The 24,310-nt window shown below is 36.6% G+C and overlaps 2 protein-coding genes across 3 annotated transcripts in view; one reads left to right on the top strand and one right to left on the bottom strand.

Annotated features, from left to right (window-relative positions):
* Positions 1-24,310, bottom strand: part of nf1a (neurofibromin 1a) — a 92,349-nt gene that overhangs the window by 55,155 nt on the left and 12,884 nt on the right. For both annotated transcript variants that reach the window (XM_016573391.1, XM_016573394.1), the window contains exons 4-35: positions 22,830-23,017; positions 22,502-22,608; positions 22,187-22,254; positions 22,002-22,077; positions 21,737-21,894; positions 21,390-21,563; positions 21,143-21,271; positions 20,807-20,881; positions 19,683-19,814; positions 19,441-19,569; positions 18,890-19,003; positions 17,915-17,994; positions 17,708-17,831; positions 17,344-17,590; positions 16,817-16,890; positions 16,596-16,679; positions 16,163-16,507; positions 15,276-15,415; positions 14,961-15,083; positions 13,513-13,596; positions 13,289-13,405; positions 13,027-13,208; positions 12,731-12,942; positions 12,002-12,163; positions 11,781-11,884; positions 9,681-9,819; positions 7,477-7,539; positions 5,457-5,615; positions 5,197-5,294; positions 4,707-4,853; positions 4,359-4,505; positions 2,487-2,597 (exon numbers count right to left, since the gene is read on the bottom strand). In XM_016573391.1, coding sequence (XP_016428877.1) covers positions 2,487-2,597; positions 4,359-4,505; positions 4,707-4,853; positions 5,197-5,294; positions 5,457-5,615; positions 7,477-7,539; positions 9,681-9,819; positions 11,781-11,884; positions 12,002-12,163; positions 12,731-12,942; positions 13,027-13,208; positions 13,289-13,405; positions 13,513-13,596; positions 14,961-15,083; positions 15,276-15,415; positions 16,163-16,507; positions 16,596-16,679; positions 16,817-16,890; positions 17,344-17,590; positions 17,708-17,831; positions 17,915-17,994; positions 18,890-19,003; positions 19,441-19,569; positions 19,683-19,814; positions 20,807-20,881; positions 21,143-21,271; positions 21,390-21,563; positions 21,737-21,894; positions 22,002-22,077; positions 22,187-22,254; positions 22,502-22,608; positions 22,830-23,017 — 4,292 coding nt within the window. The remainder of the gene's footprint in view (positions 1-2,486; positions 2,598-4,358; positions 4,506-4,706; positions 4,854-5,196; positions 5,295-5,456; positions 5,616-7,476; positions 7,540-9,680; positions 9,820-11,780; positions 11,885-12,001; positions 12,164-12,730; positions 12,943-13,026; positions 13,209-13,288; positions 13,406-13,512; positions 13,597-14,960; positions 15,084-15,275; positions 15,416-16,162; positions 16,508-16,595; positions 16,680-16,816; positions 16,891-17,343; positions 17,591-17,707; positions 17,832-17,914; positions 17,995-18,889; positions 19,004-19,440; positions 19,570-19,682; positions 19,815-20,806; positions 20,882-21,142; positions 21,272-21,389; positions 21,564-21,736; positions 21,895-22,001; positions 22,078-22,186; positions 22,255-22,501; positions 22,609-22,829; positions 23,018-24,310) is intronic.
* omgb (oligodendrocyte myelin glycoprotein b) lies at positions 1,157-2,053 on the top strand. The gene is made up of 2 exons (XM_016573424.1): positions 1,157-1,215; positions 1,339-2,053. The coding sequence occupies exon 2, from the start codon at positions 1,353-1,355 to the stop codon at positions 1,944-1,946; it is 594 nt and encodes a 197-aa protein (XP_016428910.1). The 5' UTR covers positions 1,157-1,215; positions 1,339-1,352; the 3' UTR covers positions 1,947-2,053.

The raw sequence follows: 24,310 nt of genomic DNA, 5'->3' as shown, positions 1-24,310 counted from the left end.
GTTACAATCATCCGGGTTTAAATAGCGCACAAATTTGGTATATCAAAAAGTGTATATTTTTTTTAATGTGATTGTTGGTACATTTTACCAGTTTTTACCATACTTTCAAAACAAAAATTAAAATAGGAAAAATATGCAATATGAAAATAATTGAAGACAAAATGTGTTTTACTGAGAAAAAACAAGATTTGGTTTTTAAAAAGCCTGTGTCCAAAAGGTACATCTGGAAAAAGGGGGGGTCGTCTTATAATCAGGGTCGTCTTATATTCGGGACAATACGGTATTATCAATAAATTATTATCTCAATTAAATAACAATTTAGGGGTGTGCGATATTGACAAAAAATGATATCTGATGCAAACAGACAGACACACAGAGATTCCTGCCTTTATTAGAGAGAAGAATATGTTCAGCCCCCTCCCACCGAAGCTTCGAATATTCGGTGTTCATTACTACCGCAGCTTCGAAGCTCAAAAAATGGTATTCGGACCAGCCCTATTAAAAAGCTCACTGATTTTCCCTGAAAATCTAGAGAATAAATAGGTATTATATTGCTGGGTGACACCAAATTGATGTTGATTGAAGTCCTATTATTTAAATAATACATCAGTGTTAATAAAATAATTTTAACTGTAGAAGTTATACTGTTGCTTTCAAAATCAAGAAAATGTATCTGACAATTTAAGATCCTAATATCCTACTATAAACATTCAACAGTATGACTAGTATCAGTGCCTGTTTTATTACACCACTTAAAAGGATAGTTCACCCAAAAAATGGAAATTCTGTCATCATTTACTTACCCTCATGTCATTCCAAACCTGTATTACCTTTGTTGGAACACAAAAAATTATATTTTGAAAAAGAAACAAAGAAACTTTGAAAATCAATGTTTATATAGTCAAAATATCTTCTTTTGTGTTCTACAAAAGAAAGTAAGTCAAACAGATTTGGAAAAACAAGAGAGTGAGTAAACAATGACAGAATGTTCCTTTTTGGGTGAACTTTCTCTTTGAATGCAAGAGACTAACATAAAAAATGAAAAAATTACAAATGTATTCAGTTCTATCCTCCAATAATAACACACCTCCGCCTCTTGCAAGGGTGTTGGTTTAACGTGTAAGTCAAATAAAAGGCATCATTTCACGCTGGCATTCACACCAGCATCCTTCTAGAGAACTGAGACACACAAAGAACGATAATCCATAACAAACGGTAAATATGACTATTTTATATAAAGAACTTGTTTTTTTTTTTAAGGTGATGTGTCTTATTATAAAAATAAAACATTACTATATAGAACACTATAATTTTTTGTTGTTTGCCCCATCTAAATAGTGAGAGACCTGAATATGGCTTCCAAAACTCAGATACTACTATTGCTAGTGGCTGTAATGATTACAAGTTATGGTCTTACCAATGCTGCTGCTGCTGACACTGCAACAAATACAACAATCAACTGCACAACCAACAGCACGACCAACTGCACAGCCAATGGCACAACCAACTGCTCGGCAAATGGCACGACCAACTGCTCGGCCAATGGCACGACCAACTGCTCGGCCAATGGCACGACCAACTGTACAAACTACGGCATGACCAATGCCACGGTCAACGGCACAACCGCCAGCACAACCACCAGGACTTTTATAACTGCAGGCTCCAAAGTTACTGCCATCAACTGCTCAACCAATGGCACGACCAATGGCACGACCAACTGCACAAACCACAATATGACCAACGGCACGAACTACAGTATGACCAACAGCACAACCACCAGCACCACAACCACCAGCACAGCAGCAACCAGCACCACAGCCAACAGCCCAGCCACCACCATTTCTACTGCACCAACTCTTTCACCTATGGGGATCGTAGGAATGTCTGGACTTTTGATCTATATTGTCACCTCCACTGCGGTTATTAAACTCTTCCACCAGACATGATCATCAACTCCATTTGACAAACCGCCTATGTTTGTCAAATATCTAAAACACAGATTACCGATTTTTTTGTTGTTGCTCAAACACTATAAAAAACTAGAAAAATATATGTATTGACGAGATGCGCATGACAATCGCATGCGATTTATTGCACAGCCCTAATATGTATCATTGTATATAGAAAAAAAAAATGTGTTGACACTGACATTTCTAAATTACCTCACAAATGCAGAATGGTTAAGGATGGGTGTTTATTATTAAAAGAGGTATTTAGGAGTCATACATAGCTGTGTATATAATGACGTACTAAGAGTGACACATCAATAAACTAATAATGAAAACACACTGCTGCTATTCTGTGAATTTATGCAAACTTCTTAGAGACAAATGCAAATATGACTTGTGTAAACCTTAAAGAGAATAAACATTATGAACCGGATACAGGAGGAGTAAAACAGAATGCCCAGCTCAAAAGTTACAACACAAATAGCAACAAGCCAGGTATCACAACGAAGCAGCATGACACAGAAATAAAGCTCTTACCTGCGTGCAATGTAGTAAAAGACAGGATTGCCATTCTTAGATGTGCCAGCTTGGTAAAAGATGTTGAGAGTCTTTAAAGCTTTAAATTCCTCCTTCTCATGGACTTGATGCCTGAAAAAAAAAAGATTATAACTTAAGGCTGCTAATTAATTAAAACCAAAATTATATACCAATTATATACCAGATTTTCTGAAAACAAAAACAAAAAATTCAATACAAGTCACACCGAGCCAAAACATATTAAATCGCATTTAATTATTCCATTCAAAAATAATGGGGAAAAAACAAATAGCTAAAGCTGAATTTAAGGTGAGATAAAAACTGAAACCCACAAGAAAATACATTTCTGTACGAATTCACAGACCAGTATTTTCTAAGAATTTTCTAAAAATGACCTAAAGGAGTAAAATAAACAACCTCTACAAAAAACAACAGATGGTGAGACATGAGTAAAGATTTGTAATCCAGCGGAATAACTCATGGAATATATATATATATATTAGGGCTGGGCGATATAGCTAAAAAATGTATAATGTATAATGTTTCATATCGTTCGGTATCGATAATTATTGACATTTTTTTATAACCTTTTTTAAAACAGAGCAATAGAAAAAAAAGTTTAAATTTAACCGCTGTATTTTTAAATTAACCCAATTTATTGAGACAAGCAACAAATATTTTTGTTTTAACAGTCAAACACAATAAAAATTAAACATATCTAATTTCTAATGTTTTATATGCAGATTAAATAGGTCTGAAGGAAACTTTTGGCTCGTCTCCCGAGGCCACAGGAGGGCACAATGAGCAAAATAATGCAGCACATTTAAATTGTCAACGCAAGAAAATAAATGTCTAAAAAAACCTGCATTACGTCTAAATTAACTCATAAATCAAATATAATTTCGTAAATTGCATAAACAATCTTCTCCGCATTGAGCTTCTATATTTCTCTAATATTTTGAATGCATAGCACAGCAGCGGCGCATCTCGTGGGCTAGACAGAACATTAAAATGCAACAATGTCACTTACATGATCATTATCACCGCATCTCGTGCACCACTGATGACGCTCCCTGACGCACTCCCAACATTCAAATGCAAATGTTTATTTTAAATTCGACTAATATTCATTTTTTAAATTCACAATCTCCTCATCACAGGCAGGCACAGCACTCATTTTACCGTTTTATCGCCCAGGCCTAATATATATATATATATATATATATATATATATATAAAAAAATGAAGCTGACATATGGCACAATCCAAATATATAAGCCCACATACCTCTATCATTCAGCACAAATCCAAATTTTACCATATTTGCAATGTAAAATTTGGTTGCTAAACTATTTATTATGTAAACAAGACTTGCACGTGGTATCCCAAAATTCACATAAAATAGCAACATGTGCAAAAATGTGTATTGTGTACTACTGCGGTGAAGCAGTTGTCACTACTATACAACAGAAAGTTTAAATTGAGCCAAGTAACTTTTCTGGTTTGGTTGACTCAATATTTGTTTGATACTGAATAGGCTGCAATGTTAACTTAGCAATGCCAGAACTGATGCGTCATGTGTGAATGTGCATATTTGTGTGTGCACTTGACGTTAATTTCATTATATAACTGGCTTTGGAATAAAAGGACATTTCAGATGCTAAAACAGATTAATACCATTGGATCTAACATAAATGAAACTACTACATATCCATAAATTTAAAAAAAGAAGCTACAATAATCTCCAGACAGAAAAAGGTGAGAATAACACCAGTAAAAAAACGTATTAACTAGAAATCTTCACTCTTGCTATCTGAGTAAAATTTAAAGAGAAGAGAAATCCAAGCTTTTGGCAAAGGCAAGAACAGTAACCTTGTCATAAACTCCTCAAACTTTGAGCTGGTGAGGTTAAGGCTGGACCAGTGTGTGTCAGCTACTGGCTTATGTTCAGGGGGGCCCAGGTACGCCAGGAGGGTGGCCATCTTGTCAAACGGTCTGCGACCCACTGCCTTGTGGTCCCTATGGTTTAAAGTTTGATTACAAGATTTGTTAAAACTGTATACATTACAAATTTTCCATGCGCTAAACTCTTTTACACTTCTTTTACAAAAGATTGTATCTAGATGGGTTAGTTACTGAAAAACCCCAAGCATACAGACCTTATATATATATACCTTGCAAATGACTTGACATTCTTTGTATATCTAGAAGCTATTTTACCTGTTGCTGGACAGGTATTGGCCGATTCTTTCCTGGTTGTTCCATAACAGACGGTGCAGGGCGAGCACATTGCCGTCACTGATGAAAGACAGACTGTGGTTCACAGAATCACTTGGCGGAGAATCAGATGCAATATCCAAGAAGAACCTGACAAAAAAGAAATTAGGCATTTTGAAGTGCAAGGTTCATAAAGTTTCTGAGAAGCAGATGGGTTTAAAACATTGTGTTTCAAGACTCGATAAAATCACAACAGGAGTTTTATGGCCATTAAGTCCATATCTTTAAGTTAAGGACACATATATACTCACATTCCCCTAAAGCATGGCCAAAGTTACTTTTAACAAATATACTCATTTAAAACTTAGGTTTCTCTTTCAGGTTAAATAATCAAATATTTTGATGTGATGAACATCTAGCACAAATCAAGAATCTCCACTAGAGAGAAACAAAAATAATCTAATATAAGAGAATCAATCAAATACAAACATACTTTCTGGCTGCATCAAAGTTGCTTTTGACAAAATCATTAAAGGGCCGCATATGCTCTTCTTTTGTGAAAAGGACATGATTAGCAATGCTCTGGAGTATCTGAAAAAAAATAGAAAAAAATATTGTAGACAAATTTTGTATACATAAACATATTGGTATAAATAAACATTTCATCTTGCCAGTTAGTCAACATCCTTCACCACAGATGATGGAAATGGGAGACATGTATAATATCTAAGAACATGGCATTACTTTACTTACCTTAGACATTAGCTTGAGGCCACGCTCGATGCGAGGTGGAGGTTTCTTGTCTAGGATGCCTGCCTCATATGGTGATACAATAGCTGGGTTAATGAAGCGCAAGAACATGGCACTTCCTACTGCACCGATACTGTTCTGAGGAAACCGCTGACTGACCACCTGCACAAATGGATGGAGGGAAACAAGAGGAAAGATAGTTGAGTTCTGGAAGGATGCAATATAAGTAAATGACAGGCAAAAGTCAAATTCTTTCCGATATATCGTTGCCATCATGATGATTTTAATTAAAATATAACAGAATACTAACATAAATTTCAATAGGTTTAAAATTTAGAAAAGGATATTATGAGGAAAGAAACTATGTGAATGGCAGAAGGGAAAAATAATTGATAAATGTGTTTCATGGCAGCAAAAACAGGCTCTACAAGAAAGTAAACAAACTTTGGGACTCATGGGACTTGAAACATTATACAGTGTTTGCACAGAACAAACTAATATTCAAATGTCAAATGACTTGTATGATGGCAAGGATGCAAACTGATGCAGCTTACCGATTATCAACCTTTAAAATGTAATGTACACACAGTACTAATAAACATTACCACACTAAAACACTAAATGTTTGTAGAACAGGATGTGACAATGCATAAACACCCTAAAAATAATATTCAAGGCAATGTGTGGCCACAATTCCACACCTATAATTGATCAATTCTGCCCTAAATTATTTTTAGATGACTGAATTGTTTCTGTCTCAAGTGACTTCAAGTCCACCTAATTAGACTGAGACTTAAAATAGGCTATGGAAGATCTCAGCTTACGTAAACATTTTCTAAGCCTACCACTACTGAGAACCAAAGAATACTCTTTTGCATCAATTTGCATAAAAAAAAAAGGAATAATAATCTTGGTAAATTAACTGATTCTTTGTGTATCATTTTCAGAAAATCAAAAACTTGACAACTAATGTGTTTTACACGCACCAATTTTACATCTAACAATATCAAAATCTAAAATAAAAAAATTTTTCTTTTGTTTTATATATTTTTTGATAGTAACCAGTGTTTTAACATGTGTAAACATAATAATCAATCAAAAAGACAATTAAAATGCACCGTGCTAATAACATCATGGCCATGTTGTGATGGTCCTAGCAAATGCAAATGAAAGGAAATGAGGAAAAACAAACAGACAGAAAATTTAATGTGGGAATAATTAGATATTTTACACCATTACATATATTATCAAGCATGCATATGCACCAATGGTTTCTGAAATTGAAAACATGCACAACCATTGTTTTGAACACGACCCATAAAGCACATGACAAGCCAGAGTAACGCCAACATGTTCATTAGACTGTATTCAAGCATGCAAATCACTTAACACCTTCATTAAAAGCTTTCCAAGAAAGACAAGACTCTTCCAGGAGCCAAAATACAGATTCATAATGTTTTCTAATTTAATCTCAGAAACGTTTCAAGTTTATAGACTCTCAGAAGGTAGACCTAGTCAGTACCAGGCTCAAGGTCTGCATATTTGAGGATACACTGTCTTCATGTTAGAATAGACCTTAAACCCACACAAAGAAAGAGTCTTCTGCTTTACCGCAAGACACAGAAAAGCTGAACTGATCCAAACTGCCTGCCACCACCGACCCAGTCCACAACCATTGAAAATCAAAGGAAAAAAGGTGATCCAAAGCGGTACAATTATTTTGTTTGTTTAGCTGCTCGTTTTCCACACTATGTTGTGTTAAAAAATGGAGGTGTCTTCATAAGAAAACAGTATATATTGCAAACAATGCTGTTTACACAGGTGTTTCTGAACATGTTCTGGCGAAAAGCAAAATCCAAAAACATGAAAAAAAAAAATCAAATGAACAAATTCATAATATAAAAAAATAAATAAACATAAAAAATACAAACAAACCAAAAAACATGTTGCATTTATGGTATGAATAAACCCAAACTAATAATAAATGGTAGCTAAAGAAAAAATAAAATGCTAAAACACTTACGGATTTTTTGTTTTCCTTTTTTTCTTTAACAGTGGCTTTATTCAGAAGGGAGTGGCAAGTAGCCTACAGGGCAGAGATGAGCACAGAGAGGTCACAGCAGCTACACAACTGCGCTCAGCACAGCCACAGTGCATACAAACACAATGAAGGAGCAGACAACACAACCACTGCCTTCCTAAGAGCTGACCGATGAACAATTTCATTCATGTTTATTTCAGTGATTAAGAAACACTGGCTGAAGCTCTCCAAGCAAAAAGTAAAGCAAAAGCAGTAAAGATGCTACAGTGAAGAAGAGAGAAGAGAGAGAGCTCTCGGCCCAAGCAAACAAAGTATGAAAATATTAAGAGTGTAAAGATATTAGAGATAAGTTAACGCTAGCCGCGGGACATTAAAGACCAGAATATGTGCATTGCATGTATGAGGACGCAAGTGGACCATGCAGAAGATAGAAGGAAGTGTGTAGCAGGACTGATGGTTGCAGCTGATTTGATAGGATGAGTCATACATTTTTTTTCAGTCCGTTTTCCCAGAAAGGAAAGACTGTGTTTAAATGTGTGTATCTACTAAACGGAACATTTTAAGAGTCCACTAGCAATGACCTCAAAGCTAACTATATGCAACAAAACTATAATTTCAATTTTATGGGACTTAATAAGCCGAACATCACAACCCGATCCTCGTGATTACAAACAAGACAAGAAAGGCCATGAAAGAAAACAAGAAAACAAAACTACATGTAATTAAGAAAGAAGAAAATATAAGGTGTTTTGTCATTCAAAGCTTCCTTTTCTATTCTTAAAAAACAACTTTATGTCCACAAGATGGTGCCCTTGACAGAGTGCAGTCACATCAGAGACATGAGAAAGACAGTTGATCCTTTCAAATGAGAACTTGGTACTTTCGGTTCACTAAAAAGATACACTACCAACTACATAACACCACCTTCAATTTCTTTCTATTCGAGTCATAATGGAAAGGAACAAAATAAATTGTTTTTGTACACTCAGGTGGAAGTGATTTTAACTGTGGGCTGAATACACGATTTACATTATATAAATGTACCAAAACCCATGTGTGATATATATACAATTTATTGCAGCTAGAAGAATTGTGATTCGTACCTGCTCATGACATATAAACTTTCGCAATACAGCTTCAAGCACTATCAAAATATGTTTCCTGACCAAACTGAATCTGTATGTCTGTTGTTGCATGTACAGCAGCAAATGATTCAGCAGATCTTCTTTGCCATTTGTCGTCATTTTCGGATACATTAAACTTTAATGGGGATACCGGAAGTATGAAGGATTGCCATTTTGCCATTCAAACACAAGAAATTTTAAGACAACAGTAACATTTTACACATTCTTATATATCCCTTTTGGGTTCATTATAACAGCAACATAAAAAGAACATATAATAACCATGATAACCCTATTGGAAACCGGTTATGGGATGTACATTACTGTTTAAACATGTGGGGTCAGTAAGATTTTGTTAAAAGAAATTAATGCTTTTATTCAGCAAGGATGCATAAAATTTATCAAAAGCAATAAAGATTTTTACATTGTTACAAAATATTTCTATTTCAAATAAATTCTATTCAATTCTGAAAAAAATGTTTAATGGTTCCCACAAAAATATTAAGCAGCACAACACAAAAAAAATTATTGTTGAGCACCAAATCAACATGCTTAAATGATTTCTGAAGGATCAGGTGACAGTGAAAACTGGACTACTTCTGAAAATTCAGCTTTGCCTCCACAGGAATAAACTACATTTTAAAATAGAAAATAGTTATAAGAGAAAGGAAAAATTGAAATCGCATCATATGACCCCTTTAAATTATTAAAAAATTTCACAACATTACTGTTTTTACAGCATGTTTGTTCAAAAAATGCAGCTATGTGGAGCATTAAAGACTTCTTTCAAAAACATCAAAAAAATCCTACCAACCCCAGACTTTTGAATGTATCTGAAGTGTGTATCTGAAGGAAATGGGGCATTTAAACTGTCTGATATATTTGTACACAGACAGACAGAGGTGAGCAGTGGCGTGAGAGAGGATAAGAGCAGGGTTAGAAGTGACTGGAAGACTGATCAGTGGATGCTCAAGCAAGAAAGACAGTCATTCAGAGGATGCAGTAACACAAAAATAAAATAAAATAAAAAAAATGCAGACTGGCATTAGGCAGTGAACGTACCTGATAGAGACAGTGGCACACACTGCGCAGCTGTGGAGGAAACTCGTTTGAAGAGTTGATGATGGCCAGGAAGAAGCGGTCTGTGATCTGCAGCAGGTTCTTCTGGTTCTCCTCCAGGTTCTCTGCTTGTTGGTCGAGCCTAAAGAGAAGAAAAGACAAATTAAACATTTCAGCAGAATGACAATGACTACGTTTACATGCGCACGAATAATGCGATTATTTCCAATAAGCAGAGTAAGGACTTAATCGCATTATGTTTACATGGCAAGAGCAAAGCTCTTCACTCCCGTTTACATGCAATTTCCATTGTTCTTATTATTCGCTAAGAATTATGGTTTATTTTTTTTACTGCCATTATTCACATACCCCACTGCACAGCACAAATGATGGACTCAGAAAGAGCAGGTGTGTTACTGGCCGCTGTTTTAATTTATTTACGTCTAATGCAAAACACGTTTGTATGGTTGTATTACATGCTTTTTTGGTGCCATAGAAATGTGATGGCAATTTGTTTGCCTACGCTGCCATCGCGTTCGCCATTTCTGGATGAGGGTAAAGAACAGACTGGTGGCAGCGAGTTGTGTTTTCCCCAGAAATGCGATGCTTTCTTCCCCGCCATCGTTTGTAATCTGCGTATTATTACAGGTGCACGTCACGTCATTCATGTATGTCACAAGCACATGTGCACTTTGGTCAGAGCAGCAATACTGCGATTAAGGTGTTTACATGCCTGTATATTTCAATTAAAATCAATGTTAATGCTATCGATTATGCTTGCTGCGATTATAAGTTTAATCAAATTATTTAAATCGAAGTATTGCGTTTACATGTGGTAAAGTTTAATCACAATATTCCCAAAATCTCATTATAATCGCATTAAGAGGGTGCATGTAAACACACTCAATGATACAAACCCATCTGTACTTTGAAGATTGTTCAAATGTACATCATGGAGAACTTCTTTAAAGGGGACATCGGACATAACCACCACTGCCATGCGTGTATCCGGTCGCAAAATGTGGCGAAAATTCCTACACAATGGTAATAGTGTGATTAAGGTGTGTACATGTCTATACTGCACTTCAATAATGCGACTAAAATAGGAATACGCCACATGTCTTAATTCGATTTGTGTTTACTTCGAGTATGACTTTAGACGGATTAAGGTAATCAAAAATCTCTGTTTACATGGTAGATTCTTAATCAGAGTATTGTCTTAATCGTGTTCATATCGGAATATTGTTGTCTATGTAAACGTACTCAATGTCTCGTGAGCAATGCAGGTGTTTTGTAGTTGGATGTAAAAGTGAACATAAGAGTCTTAATTTTCTCCCGACATCAGAGCCACTGTGCACACATTAATTTTGGATTAATTTTGTTTTTGACGGTAACACGCCACCAAATACACAAAAAAAATGGAAGAGAGGGGTGGAGTAAGCAGTAGCTCATTTTCATTTAAAGAGACATGCACCAGAACGGGTCGCTGTGAACAAAGCTGTTTTTGACAAGGTAAAAAGGGTGTTGTTTTACACAACCATTGAGGAATTTTAACCAAAGTATGTTGCAGACATTTCATAAAGACCCTAAGGCCCAAAGTATACTTCACTTTTTACGCGTACGCGAGGGACAGCGTACAGTGCGCGTGACGCGAATTCCGTCATCAGAATAGTATGCGCACCACCCGATTTTTGTAACCGCACGTACTTTGTACGCGCAGGTCGCACATGCGCATTGAATTATTTTTGCAGTAATCAGATGTTCCACAAGGTGGCAACACTGTCCCAGGCCGTTGTTTCACAGTAGAAAATGAAAAGATACGGAACAACAAAATAGCGAAGACTGCAACAACAACAGATGGCTGCAATGACAAGCGCTTGTGAGCGAGAGGGTATGAGATCAGCTTTGGTTTAAAAGAGTTCAAAAATATTTGTTATCGGCCATAATTTATGGGGGGAAAATAGAAAACAACAAAAGGAAGTACACTTGGGGCTTGAATAATCATACCAACTTATGGGCATCCGATGTCCCCTTTAAAGGTGAAGTAAAAGCTAGACCTGACTAAACAGTTTTAACAATATGAGTTTAACTAGGTAATCTTGCCTGGTAGGGTCTACTTCAAAACTGATTTGCTGCCACTCTGGCGTGGTGATGATTCCTCTCAACAGCGGCTCCAGAAGCTTCTGCAGATATGCAGCGCCATACACCTGCAAACACATAGTCAGATTTTAAGTGCACATACACTACCATTCAAAAGTTTTGGGGCAGATTCGCCATCACTGAAATAAATTAAATGTGCCATGACTGACATAGTTTCATGTTACCTTAAAGCAAAAGGTCATAATCTTGCTGGCTAGGCTGTTTCCTCTGAAGAGGGTCTGCATAGAGTCGGCCAGCTCCACCTCTTTTGAGAACATGTTCCATAGCAGCTGATACAGCAGATGGCGAGAGTCGAACAGTGTCACCAACACCCTGGCCAGCTCATCCTGAAAACCATCAGAACCTTGAGCACAACAGCTCTCTAATGACCAACAATACACCCAATGCTTCACTCTCTGAGCAAAACAGAGTTAATTAGATAGTTAAATATGTATGATTGCCTTTCTTCTGTGTATTTTGAAGAACGCTGGGAACATTGGACCCCATTGACTTCCACTGTATGTACCAAAAAAAAAAAAACATTTCCCATGGTCCACAGAAGAAAGAAAGTCATACAACATGAGGTTGATTAAATGAGAAAATTATAATTTTGGGGTGAACCATACCTTTAAGGCCCGTTCCTAATGACATGAAAAAACTGTAGTATAACAACTTTATTTTCTGCATCAAAAACAACCCACATCAAATTTTCATTATTGTATGAAAAATATTTAAATATTTTTGAAGTAATTGTTTAGCATCTACAACTAGCTTCTGAGTTTAAAAAAAAGAATATAAATATGAAAGAGTTTGCTTTAAACCTTTTCATGCATATTTTTAAATAGATGATAGCTCTATTTAATTGTTCTTCTTTTGCCAAAACTGTTTAAGTTAAAGTTGTTCAAATCTCTCACCCATTGAGAGCAGGGGACCACATTGGCCAGTGCCATGGCTATGGGCAGCTCGCCCTGGTCTCCCATCATAGTAACCAGCTCGACAAGTCTCTCAAAGCGGTCTGCAAGCACAGTCTCTGCGAGCGTGTCGAACTCTGTCCCTTGCTGAAGGATTTTAGTGAGCACCTCCATGAACGTAGCTCGCGTCTGCAGGTCCTTATGATACCCTAGACCTGTTCAAAGACATCAGAATCACTTTCTTCAGTCAAAACCACTTAAGTACAATTAGAATCCATGACAAAGTCAGTGTTTCTCACCGATGGAGTGCATGAGGCCGCTGTCCACATTAGCATTGAGCAGATTAGACATGGCCAGCACAGTACAGTGCCGCAGAGATGCCAGTCGTCTAGACATCCCACGTTTCCGGCCTGCCACCTGCTGGCCATCTTCCTCGACCTCGCTGCAGTCATTCAGCAGGTTCATGAACAGCGTAAAGTATCTAAAGGAGGAAGAGAAGAGATTACGGACTGAAAACAGACCTTGAAAGACAAAACAAAAGAGTTGGATGAATGATCATACTTCAGGAAGAGCTGAGACTTGGCCTCCATGAGCTCAACACCATCACCCTCCTCAGGTTGCAGGGGAAGACCAGCCAACAGAGACACTACTGCCTCCATACTCGCCTGGTCCAGATCCCTGCAGGACATGTTCACAAAAACACAGCATGAGAAAAGATAAGAAAAGTTGTCAGGCTTTAAGCCACTACACATATTATAAATGGCATTAAACTGCAAAGACAATACCGGGTCAGACATTTGACGTCATCGTCTGCTGCTTGATTAGAGATTCCCATCACCCAGTCTGTGAGGTACTCCACCATTTTATTTCTAAGAAAAGCAGCAAAATCAGACATCTCATAACCTCACAATTCACACACTCAATCATCATAACAAATTGGCAATTTTGTTTGTTTAGAGTCAGTAAGATTTTTTTTTTCAAAAGAAATGTATACTTATATATAAGAAATGCACTGATTGCAATTTTTTTGGGCCATTTCTGATTTTTTTGTAAGTGTGACCTGCCGATACCAATTGATGATTCAGATATTCTTTCTAAGAACTATAATTGACAGCATATACAAACAAAAATCTACTTTTTTCAATGCAAAAAATAATAATTTACATAATAAAAGAATTATTAAACATTACAATTTTAATTCACCCAATCTGGACTAAGTTACAGATGTTCCCTCACTTGAACATCTCTCAAAATAAAGTGCTCTGTGACTGGAAAAAGGTAGAAAAAAACAATTAACTGAAAATGAGTTGCTGTATAACAAAGCAGATGTCATTTCTAACTATGTTTATAAATGGTCATTTTTTTTCCCTAACCTTACTAAATGTGTCATCTTTCACATCAAATTGTTACATTGTTTCAATTCATTTCAACTGTAGAGTTGTTACCACTCAAATGAAATCAGTATCAACAAACTCCATCTTTCCACTGAAGGAAACAGAAGCTGCATTTGAAGTGGCATTAGATGTATTTACGCAGAATGTTTGATGAAGCTGAAGTGCCATAAAGGCATTTAAACTGCAAAAAATTGCAAATGCATAAAACATTTTTTGAACATACAAATAAGAAATGTTGGGAAAAATGCAATGATACTTTTAAATATGAAATAAACCACCAGTAGGTGGCGGCAAATGACTGTTTTAATGAGTGAGTCATTTAGTCATTAAAGGCAGGGTATGTGATTTTTCAAAAACACTTTAGAAAACTGATTCGGGCCGAATCGCAAAACAAACTTGTAGCCAATCGTAGACATGGTGTAACATTGGTTTTGCTTTGTTTCACAGAACTAATCGTTGCCTGGGTTGCGTACGTATATGTGGGGCGGAGCTATCAAAATAGGGGCAAGACCCTTTTGGGGTAGGGGCGTGTTTGTTTTGGTGATTTCAAATATCAACATTGGCTACCAGAAATCACTTACTCTGCCTTTAATTCAACTGGTTTGTTCAAATGGCTGATTCATACAGAAACGTCTAGTAAATGTCTTTATGTATGGGTTGTATAAAATTAGTGTCACATTGCAATCATGTTGATAGTTGGGGAAACACTTGGACGTGTAATGTTGCTAACATGTATCATAATAATATTTCACAAAATAAATGCAGCCTTGATAAGCATAAGAGACTTTCTAAAACGTTAAAAAAAAAAAAAAACTTCAATGATTTTTGTTTAAGTTTACCTGAATTTCATCTCTTGGCAGAAGGAGAGATCATCCCTGCGTTCCATCATCACCTCCACTAGCTGGCACAGCTTAGTTTTGATCTGAATGGCATGGACAACATTCCCTAAAATACGCACATACCTGAGGATGACAGAAAAAGGAAACCGAAAGAGAGAGGGAGCATTAAGAAAAACCTTTTAATGGAAAAATAAACTTCTTAATGCTCTTTTCATTAAATCAAAACCATCCATGCAAATCCAGTGTTTATACTAACATTTTTCCTATCCTCTTTTTAAAAAAAAGAGCATAGGAAAGTGTAAATCAAAGTCTCACCTAACTAGGTTGAGCATCATGGTCTCAATGCTGGCTTGACCGAGGTGCTCTGAGCTTCCTTCAGTGTGACTGTCAAGCAGGTTCTTCATGATGGCGATGGTCTGCTCTACAAACAGTGTGTTTGTGTCTGTAATGGGAACCTGAAGAAGAAAATGAGAAAGTTTAAGAACAAAGACGCCAGCACAGAATGTGGCTGATACTTATGCAGAATGTGACGTGATGCTGATAATATATAAAATCTTATAGTATTTACAAAAGATTCAAGTGTGTTAGAAGATTCTAGATGAAATAGATCACTGAGTGCTGATTGGATGGTATTTAAAAGGAGCGCATTGTCTGGATTGATCTGACAACGTTGGTATTTTGCCACCTTGTGTCCAAAACTATACATGACAGCTATTTTGTGAAGAGATTTGAATGCTTGATCAGTTGAGTAATTTGTTGTATTTTGTTGCCAGTATGTTGTAATAGAAAATTAAGCATACTTTTAGCAGCATTTTTGCATTGTGGCTTTTTCATGACAATTAGAGACATTGTTGTACATAATTTACGTTCATTTAAATATATTAAATAAATATGATAAAATATTTAAATATGCTATAAATAAATATTTAAATATACAAAAATAATAACAAATATAACCATACACATATATACAAAGATATTTAAACAACAACATAAAACCTTAAAATAATTTCTATTTTATTTATAATAAAACATCTGTTTTATTTGAGTGCAATATTAACCAGCTCTTTGCGAGAATGATCTTTATGCTCTGAATGTGTTAAATTACACCTCCACATATATGAAATAAAAAATATAAAGTGCACTACTTCTAACACAATATATAATCCTACAGCTGCATCTCAAGGAGTATCATCTCTTACCGGACCCTGGGTCTCAAAAAACCGTCCAATGCTGTTGCGTAGCTTGGTGAAGAGCATGGGGTAGAGAGCTGGACTGAGCTCCAGTCCCACAAGGTCTTTGACGTTGGTGCGAATCTGCACGCCAACCTTTTCATGTGTACAGACCATGAGACCCAGCAGACGGTCCAGAAACCTGTTAAGAGACGTCTCGCTGTTCACCTCACAAGAGCCCATAGAGATCATGGAGCCCTTGCGTTCGGTTAGGGGGCCCATAGGAGGGCTGTAGGTGCCTAGGCTAGGGGTGCTGCGCTGCTGGAGACAAACCCCCCCCAGGGCGCACAAGAAACCAGTCATGTTGATCCACTCCTGAGGACAGAGAGAAAATAGCTGGTAGAGGGGGGGGGTGAAATGATATTTAGACTGATAGTAGACTGATTAGTGTTCTTTTAACTACCTGTCCATCTTCCACTTTGTTTTTCGGGTGGTTGAGTATCTGTTTAGTAGCGTGCTCCCATTTTGCATATGTGTCTTCCCATGCCTAAGATTGAAAAAGGTCAAATTTGAGACAACTAAAATTAATAGAGATGCTGCAATGGATCTCAATGATTAGCAATTAATAACTGAAAAAACAAATTACAAATAAGTTCACATAAGTTGACAAAATGAAATCTTTACCTCTACATTTCCAGCTGTAGGGTGTTTTATCCTCCTTAACAGTGCCATAACTCTCTTCTGAAGTGTGTTGCGGCCTGAACGCACAAATGCACATACAGTTTGAAGGTTGTTTTATTTTGCAATGAGACCAAAAAACAAAAAAGATACAAATTATGATTACTGATAAAAAATTATGATTATCAGTATCAAATGCCATATTCATTGCCAAAAATAAATATATTAATTAATTTATTAAATCTATTTATTTATTTTGCCACATCAGTATCAAATGCTATTTTCTTGGCCACAAAAAAATATATATATCTCACAACATTACAAGAACTATACATGATCTTTCAGAGTAGTATTTGATAGAAATTCTACAATTTTTCCAGGTCAAACATTTCACAAAACCTCAGACCACAAGAACAGTCCATGTTCACTTCAGTGGCTTTCAACACTAGCTCAATTTATGGGGAAAAAAATACAGTGTCCCTAAAGCTTAAAGCTGTCAGTCTAATCTAGAGACTGTTGTAACAACCACTAACCTGTAGCCATCATATTGCTGACAGAGGCGAGCTCCATAAAGGTGTTGTAGTTGGACAGGACCGTGTGAACAGGCAGCTCGTCCACACTGCAGCGGATGTCCCCCTCCTCGCAGAGATGCCGGAAACAGGACATGGCCACCAGCACAGCCTCTGCGTCAGGGCTCCACAGGAAGGTGTAGAGACACACCTCCAGCTTGGTCTGAGCCTGTTTGCTGATGGGAATGAGACTGCCCTGTGTGGCACACTCCTGCACAGCAATGAGACATGAATGAGCACATTTTATCTGAGTGGATCATTGTCACCGATTTCAGGATGATTTTATCATACATTTAGATGTTCATGTTTAGACAGCATGTGTGTTTACCTTGTTCTTTAGGAGAAACTTGTTTCTACATAAGAGAATCTCCCTGAGCCACTTCAGTATCTCTGTACTGTTGATCATCTGATGTCCAATCAGCTTCTTGCAGATCAGAAATAAGACCTGGGAGCTGAGAGGGGAGTAAGGAGAATATAGTCAGATAATATTTCCACTTGCCGACTTAACAACCTCACCCAATCTTTTTATGCCCACCTGATGTCCCAGAAGGTCTCAATGGGTGCGTCAGGGTTCCACAGCTCAATAGTTTCTGGCTGATGTAACACCAACAGTGCCTGGGTGAGAATACAAGAATGAGTAAATGAGATGTCTTTATTAAAAAAAAAAAAAAAAAAAGCACAATCATAAGAATTCAAAGTAGCAGTGTTAGTATCATTTATATGCTATTAAGTATATATTTTTATTTTTTATTATGTCCTTTTGTCATTTTTATAAAGTTTTGTTTTAATATTCTTATTGAGCTTTAATTTCTTTTTCTTTTAGTTTTAGTAGAATCTTATATTTAAATTGAATGAATCTTTAATCCAAGTAGAATCTTATTTAAATGTTATTTTTTTATAGCTTTATTTCAAATAAGAAAAAAAACTTTAAAGTTTTAGTTTTTGGTTAATAATACCAAATAAGAGGTTCAAAGAAACAAACAGTCTTACCTCCATGGCTTCCTGTGAAAGCTCAGCACTGTGGTTGAGAGGAACCAGCTGGACCAGACCTTTGATGAGCTCAGCTGTGCTGTTCTGGATCTCTTGACCAGGTTTTCCTGGGTTCTGATGGTGAGAAAATGCAATTAGAGGAGTCAAATTTGATAAGAATAAGAAGTCTATTGCAGATGTTTTTTTTTAAAAAAAAAAAAAAAAAAGCACAATCATAAGAATTCAAAGTAGCAGTATTAGTATCATTTATATGCTATTAAGTATATATTTTTATTTTTTATTATGTCCTTTTGTCATTTTTATAAAGTTTTGTTTTAATATTCTTATTGAGCTTTAATTTCTTTTTCTTTTAGTTTTAGTAGAATCTTATATTTAAATTGAATGAATCTTTAATCCAAGTAGAATCTTATTTAAATGTTATTTTTTTATAGCTTTATTTCAAATAAGAAAAAAAACTTTAAAGTTTTAGTTTTTGGTTAATAATACCAAATAAGAGGTTCAAAGAAACAAACAGTCTTACCTCCATGGCTTCCTGTGAAAGCTCAGCACTGTGGTTGAGAGGAACCAGCTGGACCAGACCTTTGATGAGCTCAGCTGTGCTGTTCTGGATCTCTTGACCAGGTTTTCCTGGGTTCTGATGGTGAGAAAATGCAATTAGAGGAGTCAAATTTGATAAGAATAAGAAGTCTATTGCTAAGCTTAGATATTTAAACAGACCATTGTAGGCCAAATCACAGTTCATACCAAATCATGTTAAGGAAAGATCATGTGAAAAAGAACCAGTCTTTTTCAGTCAAAAAAATAAAAAAAATAAATAAATAAATACACATGTAAATCCTAATCGGGATAATCCAGGATTTGAACCAGTCAGAAAACACTAACACTGTTGGATTAGAGCATTTGATCAGAATTAAAGGAGCAAGACGTCAAAGGTGACATGTTCAACTTTCCTGACATTAAAATACTTTTTCCAGCCCTAGCCTAATACGCAGTGACAACTCTAAGATAACTTACTTAAATACAAAAGGTAACTAAATGACTATTTCATACATATTACTGCCAAAAACTCACGTGCAGCATTAATTTGGGGTCAGCGTGGATGAGTTTGACCAGGGCCAGCAGCAGAGAACGCGAGTCAAGGTCAGTGGACTTCTCCTTGAACTTTAAACTAGTTGTCATTTTCTCTTTGAATGTCAGACTCTGCAAGAAAAAAAAAGCTACTTTAACAACAAAAAAGGCCAGTGTTTTTCTATACATCATAAACTGTATGGATGATTATGTGTCTTAATGTATAGCATTAGTGTGTGTCTCACTGATGTCATCCTCAGAGGTGGATGGGCACCGAGACTCTGAACCACTCGGCCCAATGTGTCCGCAAACATGGTGCGCAGTTCTCCTGAGTAGCAGTAGATGGCATCAATCTTCGGCCACCAGTCCAGGTGTGACTAGCAAGCACATGAATGTGAAACATTAAAGTCCGTGTAAAGCAATATTAAATATGTGTTCGGAGTTTGTCACACCACAGAAAAATGTGTTAACAACCCAGCCAAATCTGAATGATAAAAAAAAAAAAAAAAAAGGCAAGTGCATAGGTTATCAAAACCTTGAAAAAATAAGCAGTATTCTCTGCTCTCAAACACTGGGGGCGTGTCCGCTGTCTGCACTGAAACCAGGCCCACTCGCAGGAAAGCTGCCGCCTCTCTCAACTGTCAAATATTGCTACAACCTCAATAGATGCTCCCTCTAGCAGCTTAATTGGATTTACACAGCCAAACATGCATTTACGTGACGAAAGCATAGCTAGCTAGCAAACTGTAGGCTGTAGTAACTAACGGTAATGACAGTAACTCGAGATTGAGCGGGCAAACCACTGATGCTAATGAACTCTAGTTGTTATAGTGTTAGAGGTGGGGCCGTAAGTGATTATTACGTTTTGAATATGGATATTTTTCTTACAAAAATGCATCGATTCGCTACAGGAGGCCTTTGTTCACCCCCCGGAGCCGTGTGAGACACTTTTTTTTCTGGAAGGGTGCTTTTTATTTCACGTCTTTTGGACAGAAGCAATGCAACACCCGCTGAGTACAACGATAGAGCTTGAAAGATCAAAGACAATTTTTAATATAACTCCGACTGGATTCGTCTGAAAGAAGAAAGTCATATACACCTAGGATGCATCGGGGGTGAGTAAAACGCAGCCTAATTTTCATTTTGGGGTGAACTAACCCTTTAACATTATTCATGTCTGTATAGAAATTACAGCATCACAAAATGCATTTTATCATGAACAATAATCAATACTCATGCAGAATGCTGACACAATCGGAGATCATTTATTTGCATCATTGGTCTATCAATTATTTAAAATTGCTTCTCATTTGCATAATATTTAAATAATTTTGCATTGCGTGAATGTCTATACAGAGATCATACTTACATTGGTGATAATTTTGTGCAGGGAGTTTACCAGGACGAAATGGAAGGTAGGAGGAGAAGTCGAGGCCAGGCATACCTAGCAAAGAATATATATTTGCGGTATAAATACCAAAAACCATCTCAATATATTTTTACAGCTCCTCTCTCAGGAGCTCGCGATTAATCGTTTGACAGCACTAATAAATATAAATATAAATATAATATTATCTTATAAATATAAAATTACTAATATATACATTTTATATAAATATTAAATCTTTGGTTACTGATTGTCTATTATTTGCTGTAATCTCCTTGCAAAATGCTTGACACTCTAAGATTTAATAAACAAGCTTGCCTTAAAATGCTGGTTGTTACGAGGATTGACGCGATAACATGACACAAAGCAGTCAATCATCAAATCCACATCAGCGCTCTGGCAGCCCGCACCCCTCGAGAATGGCTTAGTAGGGTTAAACAGAAGACCCTGGGAGAAAAGAGAGAGCAAAGTTACACAAAACTAGAAACACAAGAACAAATGTTCTTCATTCCCTTCAGATATGTATTGCTCTGTAATTGTTTCCTCAAAAAATGGTCCTCCTCACCTTAAGGTCCATGACAATGGACTGAACTAGGAGAAAGATGACAGAATTGTCCTCCCAGTTGATGTAGGTGCAGGCTTTGCAGAGTTTGACGCATGCGACGGCCGCACTCTCTGTCAACTGTCTGCTGCCGCTGTGCTGTCCCAGAGCCTTCCGTAGACTGTCCACAAATGACTTCTGTTGAAGACAACAAAACAGCTAGGTTTGTCTCCAAAAACATTTGCATGCACAAAACATATGTCTGTGACTGGTTCCAATGTTCAACTTCAAAATAAAAGACTTTGGAAACAACAGGAGGAGTTAATAAAAGATACAGGAATAGAAGTCTAATTCACCGTGTGACCTCTGACCTTGTTAGCTTTCTCCTCCCCCCCTACTTCTTTGGTGATGCTCTGAGTGATCTCTGGACAGAGGATGAGGAGGATGATCTGTAGCGGCCACACAGCAGCCTTTCTCTTTGCACTCTCTGCAAAACTGTCCACCAGGTCGAACAGTTTTTCTGCACAGTCTGCATACACAGAAACACCCAGTTTAATCTTTACACATGTAAATTTGGACTTCATCAAGCAATCTAGTAAACAAGTCAATCTGGATATGAGTTATGGTGTCACTAACCAGCCATATCAGCCTGGGGTCTCTGATAGAGCATAGTGAACTCATCAGGGTAGTGTTCAACCCAGTTCCAGAAAGCCTGACACAAACATATCGGATATATTTACTATTATTACCTTCAATAAAATGAGAATTATTCAAGCAAGAAAAAAATTATTAATCTATTGTACTGTTTACAAAGCACATACCTTTTCCAAACTGCTGATTACAGCAAGCTGAGCCGGCTTTTTCAAAGATTTGAATTTAAGTACTGTTTCTGAAGGGAATATGCAGGAAGTTATCAAGTAGTTTAAGACCATATATTTATTTAAATAAATGTATTTTAAATTATTTCTACACTACATATTTATTTACATTTATTTGTGGCTTAATACTTGTTCTGTGACATATTTTGATTCTGATTTTAACTGTGCAGCTTTAGACTACCCATATAATTCATCATCAACAAAAAACTTTCAGACTACTGAAGCAATAAAATCTTCATAAATTAGAGCATGCTTTACCTTGTAGGAGTCTCTTTAACTTGGAACAGTCTACGTTGATATACTGGATGAGCTCAATGTCATGGACATCCACTGTGTCCTCTGTACAAACTGTGAGCTCTTGCAACCTATGAGGAGACATTGGTACATTAAAGTTAATAATTCGTAAAGCCTTTAACTGTTCAATTTGTAGTCAAACAAGAAAAACAGCCCAGCATTTATACAAATTACAAAGACTTGTAATTAACTTGTAATTATTAGTTAATATGGGGGTATTTGGGGGGCTGATTCACACAAAGAGGTCCTAGAACAAAGCCCTGTGGAACCCCTCAGTTTGTTAGAGAGGTACCTGGTGGAGATACGACTGAAGACGGCATTGAAGTTGTTGCAGCTGAGAGAGAAGAGCACGGCAGAGGCAGAACTGCGCAGCTGAGCAGCGTGCTGCTGGCCCTCACGGTAGTGCAGGAAGTGACAGATTTCAGGGAGCAACTGTTTTACCAACATGGCCTCATCCAGCCTCAGGCAGTCCTTGGGTTGCTGATGATGCACACAAATACACAGTATACTTTATCATTTCTATTCTCTCTTTTTTATTTTTACTGTGTGCTGTACCATACTGTGTTTGTAACATTTAATAACTTCTACTGTGTTGTAAGCTGAAAACCAGACTAAAACTACAGAGTAGAAAGTGCTTCAGGATCAGCAGCATGCAGGAAACGGGGAAGAGAACAGAAATGAAATCCAATGACAGAGCACCGAACTAACACATTAGTGGATCAATGTACTGCACGCATACTGGGTCAAGCTAAAAGCCCTAAATGTGTAACAATGGTAGATGGGAAGTTCTATATTATATGGCAAAAATTCATGACTGCCAAAACTAGTTAAAGAATAAAGTGTTTAGTTGTCTTGAAGGTCCTCAAATTTTAGTAAACAAATTAAACCCTGAACAGCATGGAAGAAAAACGTTTTTTTTTTTTCTGTACGTATACCTCCCCATCTCAATGACATAAAAGGAAATGACATAAAAAGAATTTTGCAAAAACAAAAGAGGACAGTGAACAGCTGTGTAGCATCTGGGCAAGCGAAAATTAATAATCTATACAGGAAAATCCAGACAATCTCAAGACGAGGAAACACCTGCAAATGTAATAATCTCCTTACAGGGCCAGTTCAGAGCCCTCTGTCTGGGAGTAAAAGCTTAGATTTAATTGTTTTACCAGGGCACTGCGTCTAAGACTTCATGAGTACATGAGTTCATGAGCAATCATAAAACATTTCAGGACAGTTTCTGCTACCTCTGTCCCTATAATGTCCCTATAAACTAAAGTAATTTAAACTCATGTTACTCATTAGCTAGCAAACTGAAACGACTAGTCATTACACACTACTGTTCAAAAGTTTGGGGTCGGTAAGATTTTTTCATGTTTTGCAAAGAAGTTTCTTATGCTCACCCAGGCTGCATTTATTTGATCAAAAATACAGAAACTTTAAAATTGTTAAATATTATTTATTTAAATCGACTGTTTTCAATTTTTTTTAAATATATTAGAATTCAATTTTAATATATTTTATTTTTGTGATTTTTTGTGCAAAGATGAATTTTCAGCAGCCATTTCTCCAGTGTTTCTTCAGGATTCTTAATGAATAAAAAGTTCAATAGAACAACATTTACTTAGAAATCTTTTGTAACATTATAATGCTGTTAAAGTGTTACTCCACCCCAAAATGAAAATGTTGTCATTAATCACTTACCCCCATGTCGTTCCAAACCCGTAAAAGCTTCGTTCGTCTTCGGAACACAATTTAAGATATTTTGGATGAAAACCG

The sequence above is a fragment of the Sinocyclocheilus rhinocerous genome, unplaced genomic scaffold (assembly GCF_001515625.1).
Source record: "Sinocyclocheilus rhinocerous isolate Xijiao unplaced genomic scaffold, SAMN03320098_v1.1 scaffold1152, whole genome shotgun sequence".
NCBI lineage: Eukaryota > Metazoa > Chordata > Actinopteri > Cypriniformes > Cyprinidae > Sinocyclocheilus > Sinocyclocheilus rhinocerous.
Note: the sequence above shows the minus strand (reverse complement) of the source record. Positions and strands in the feature narration are given on the sequence as shown.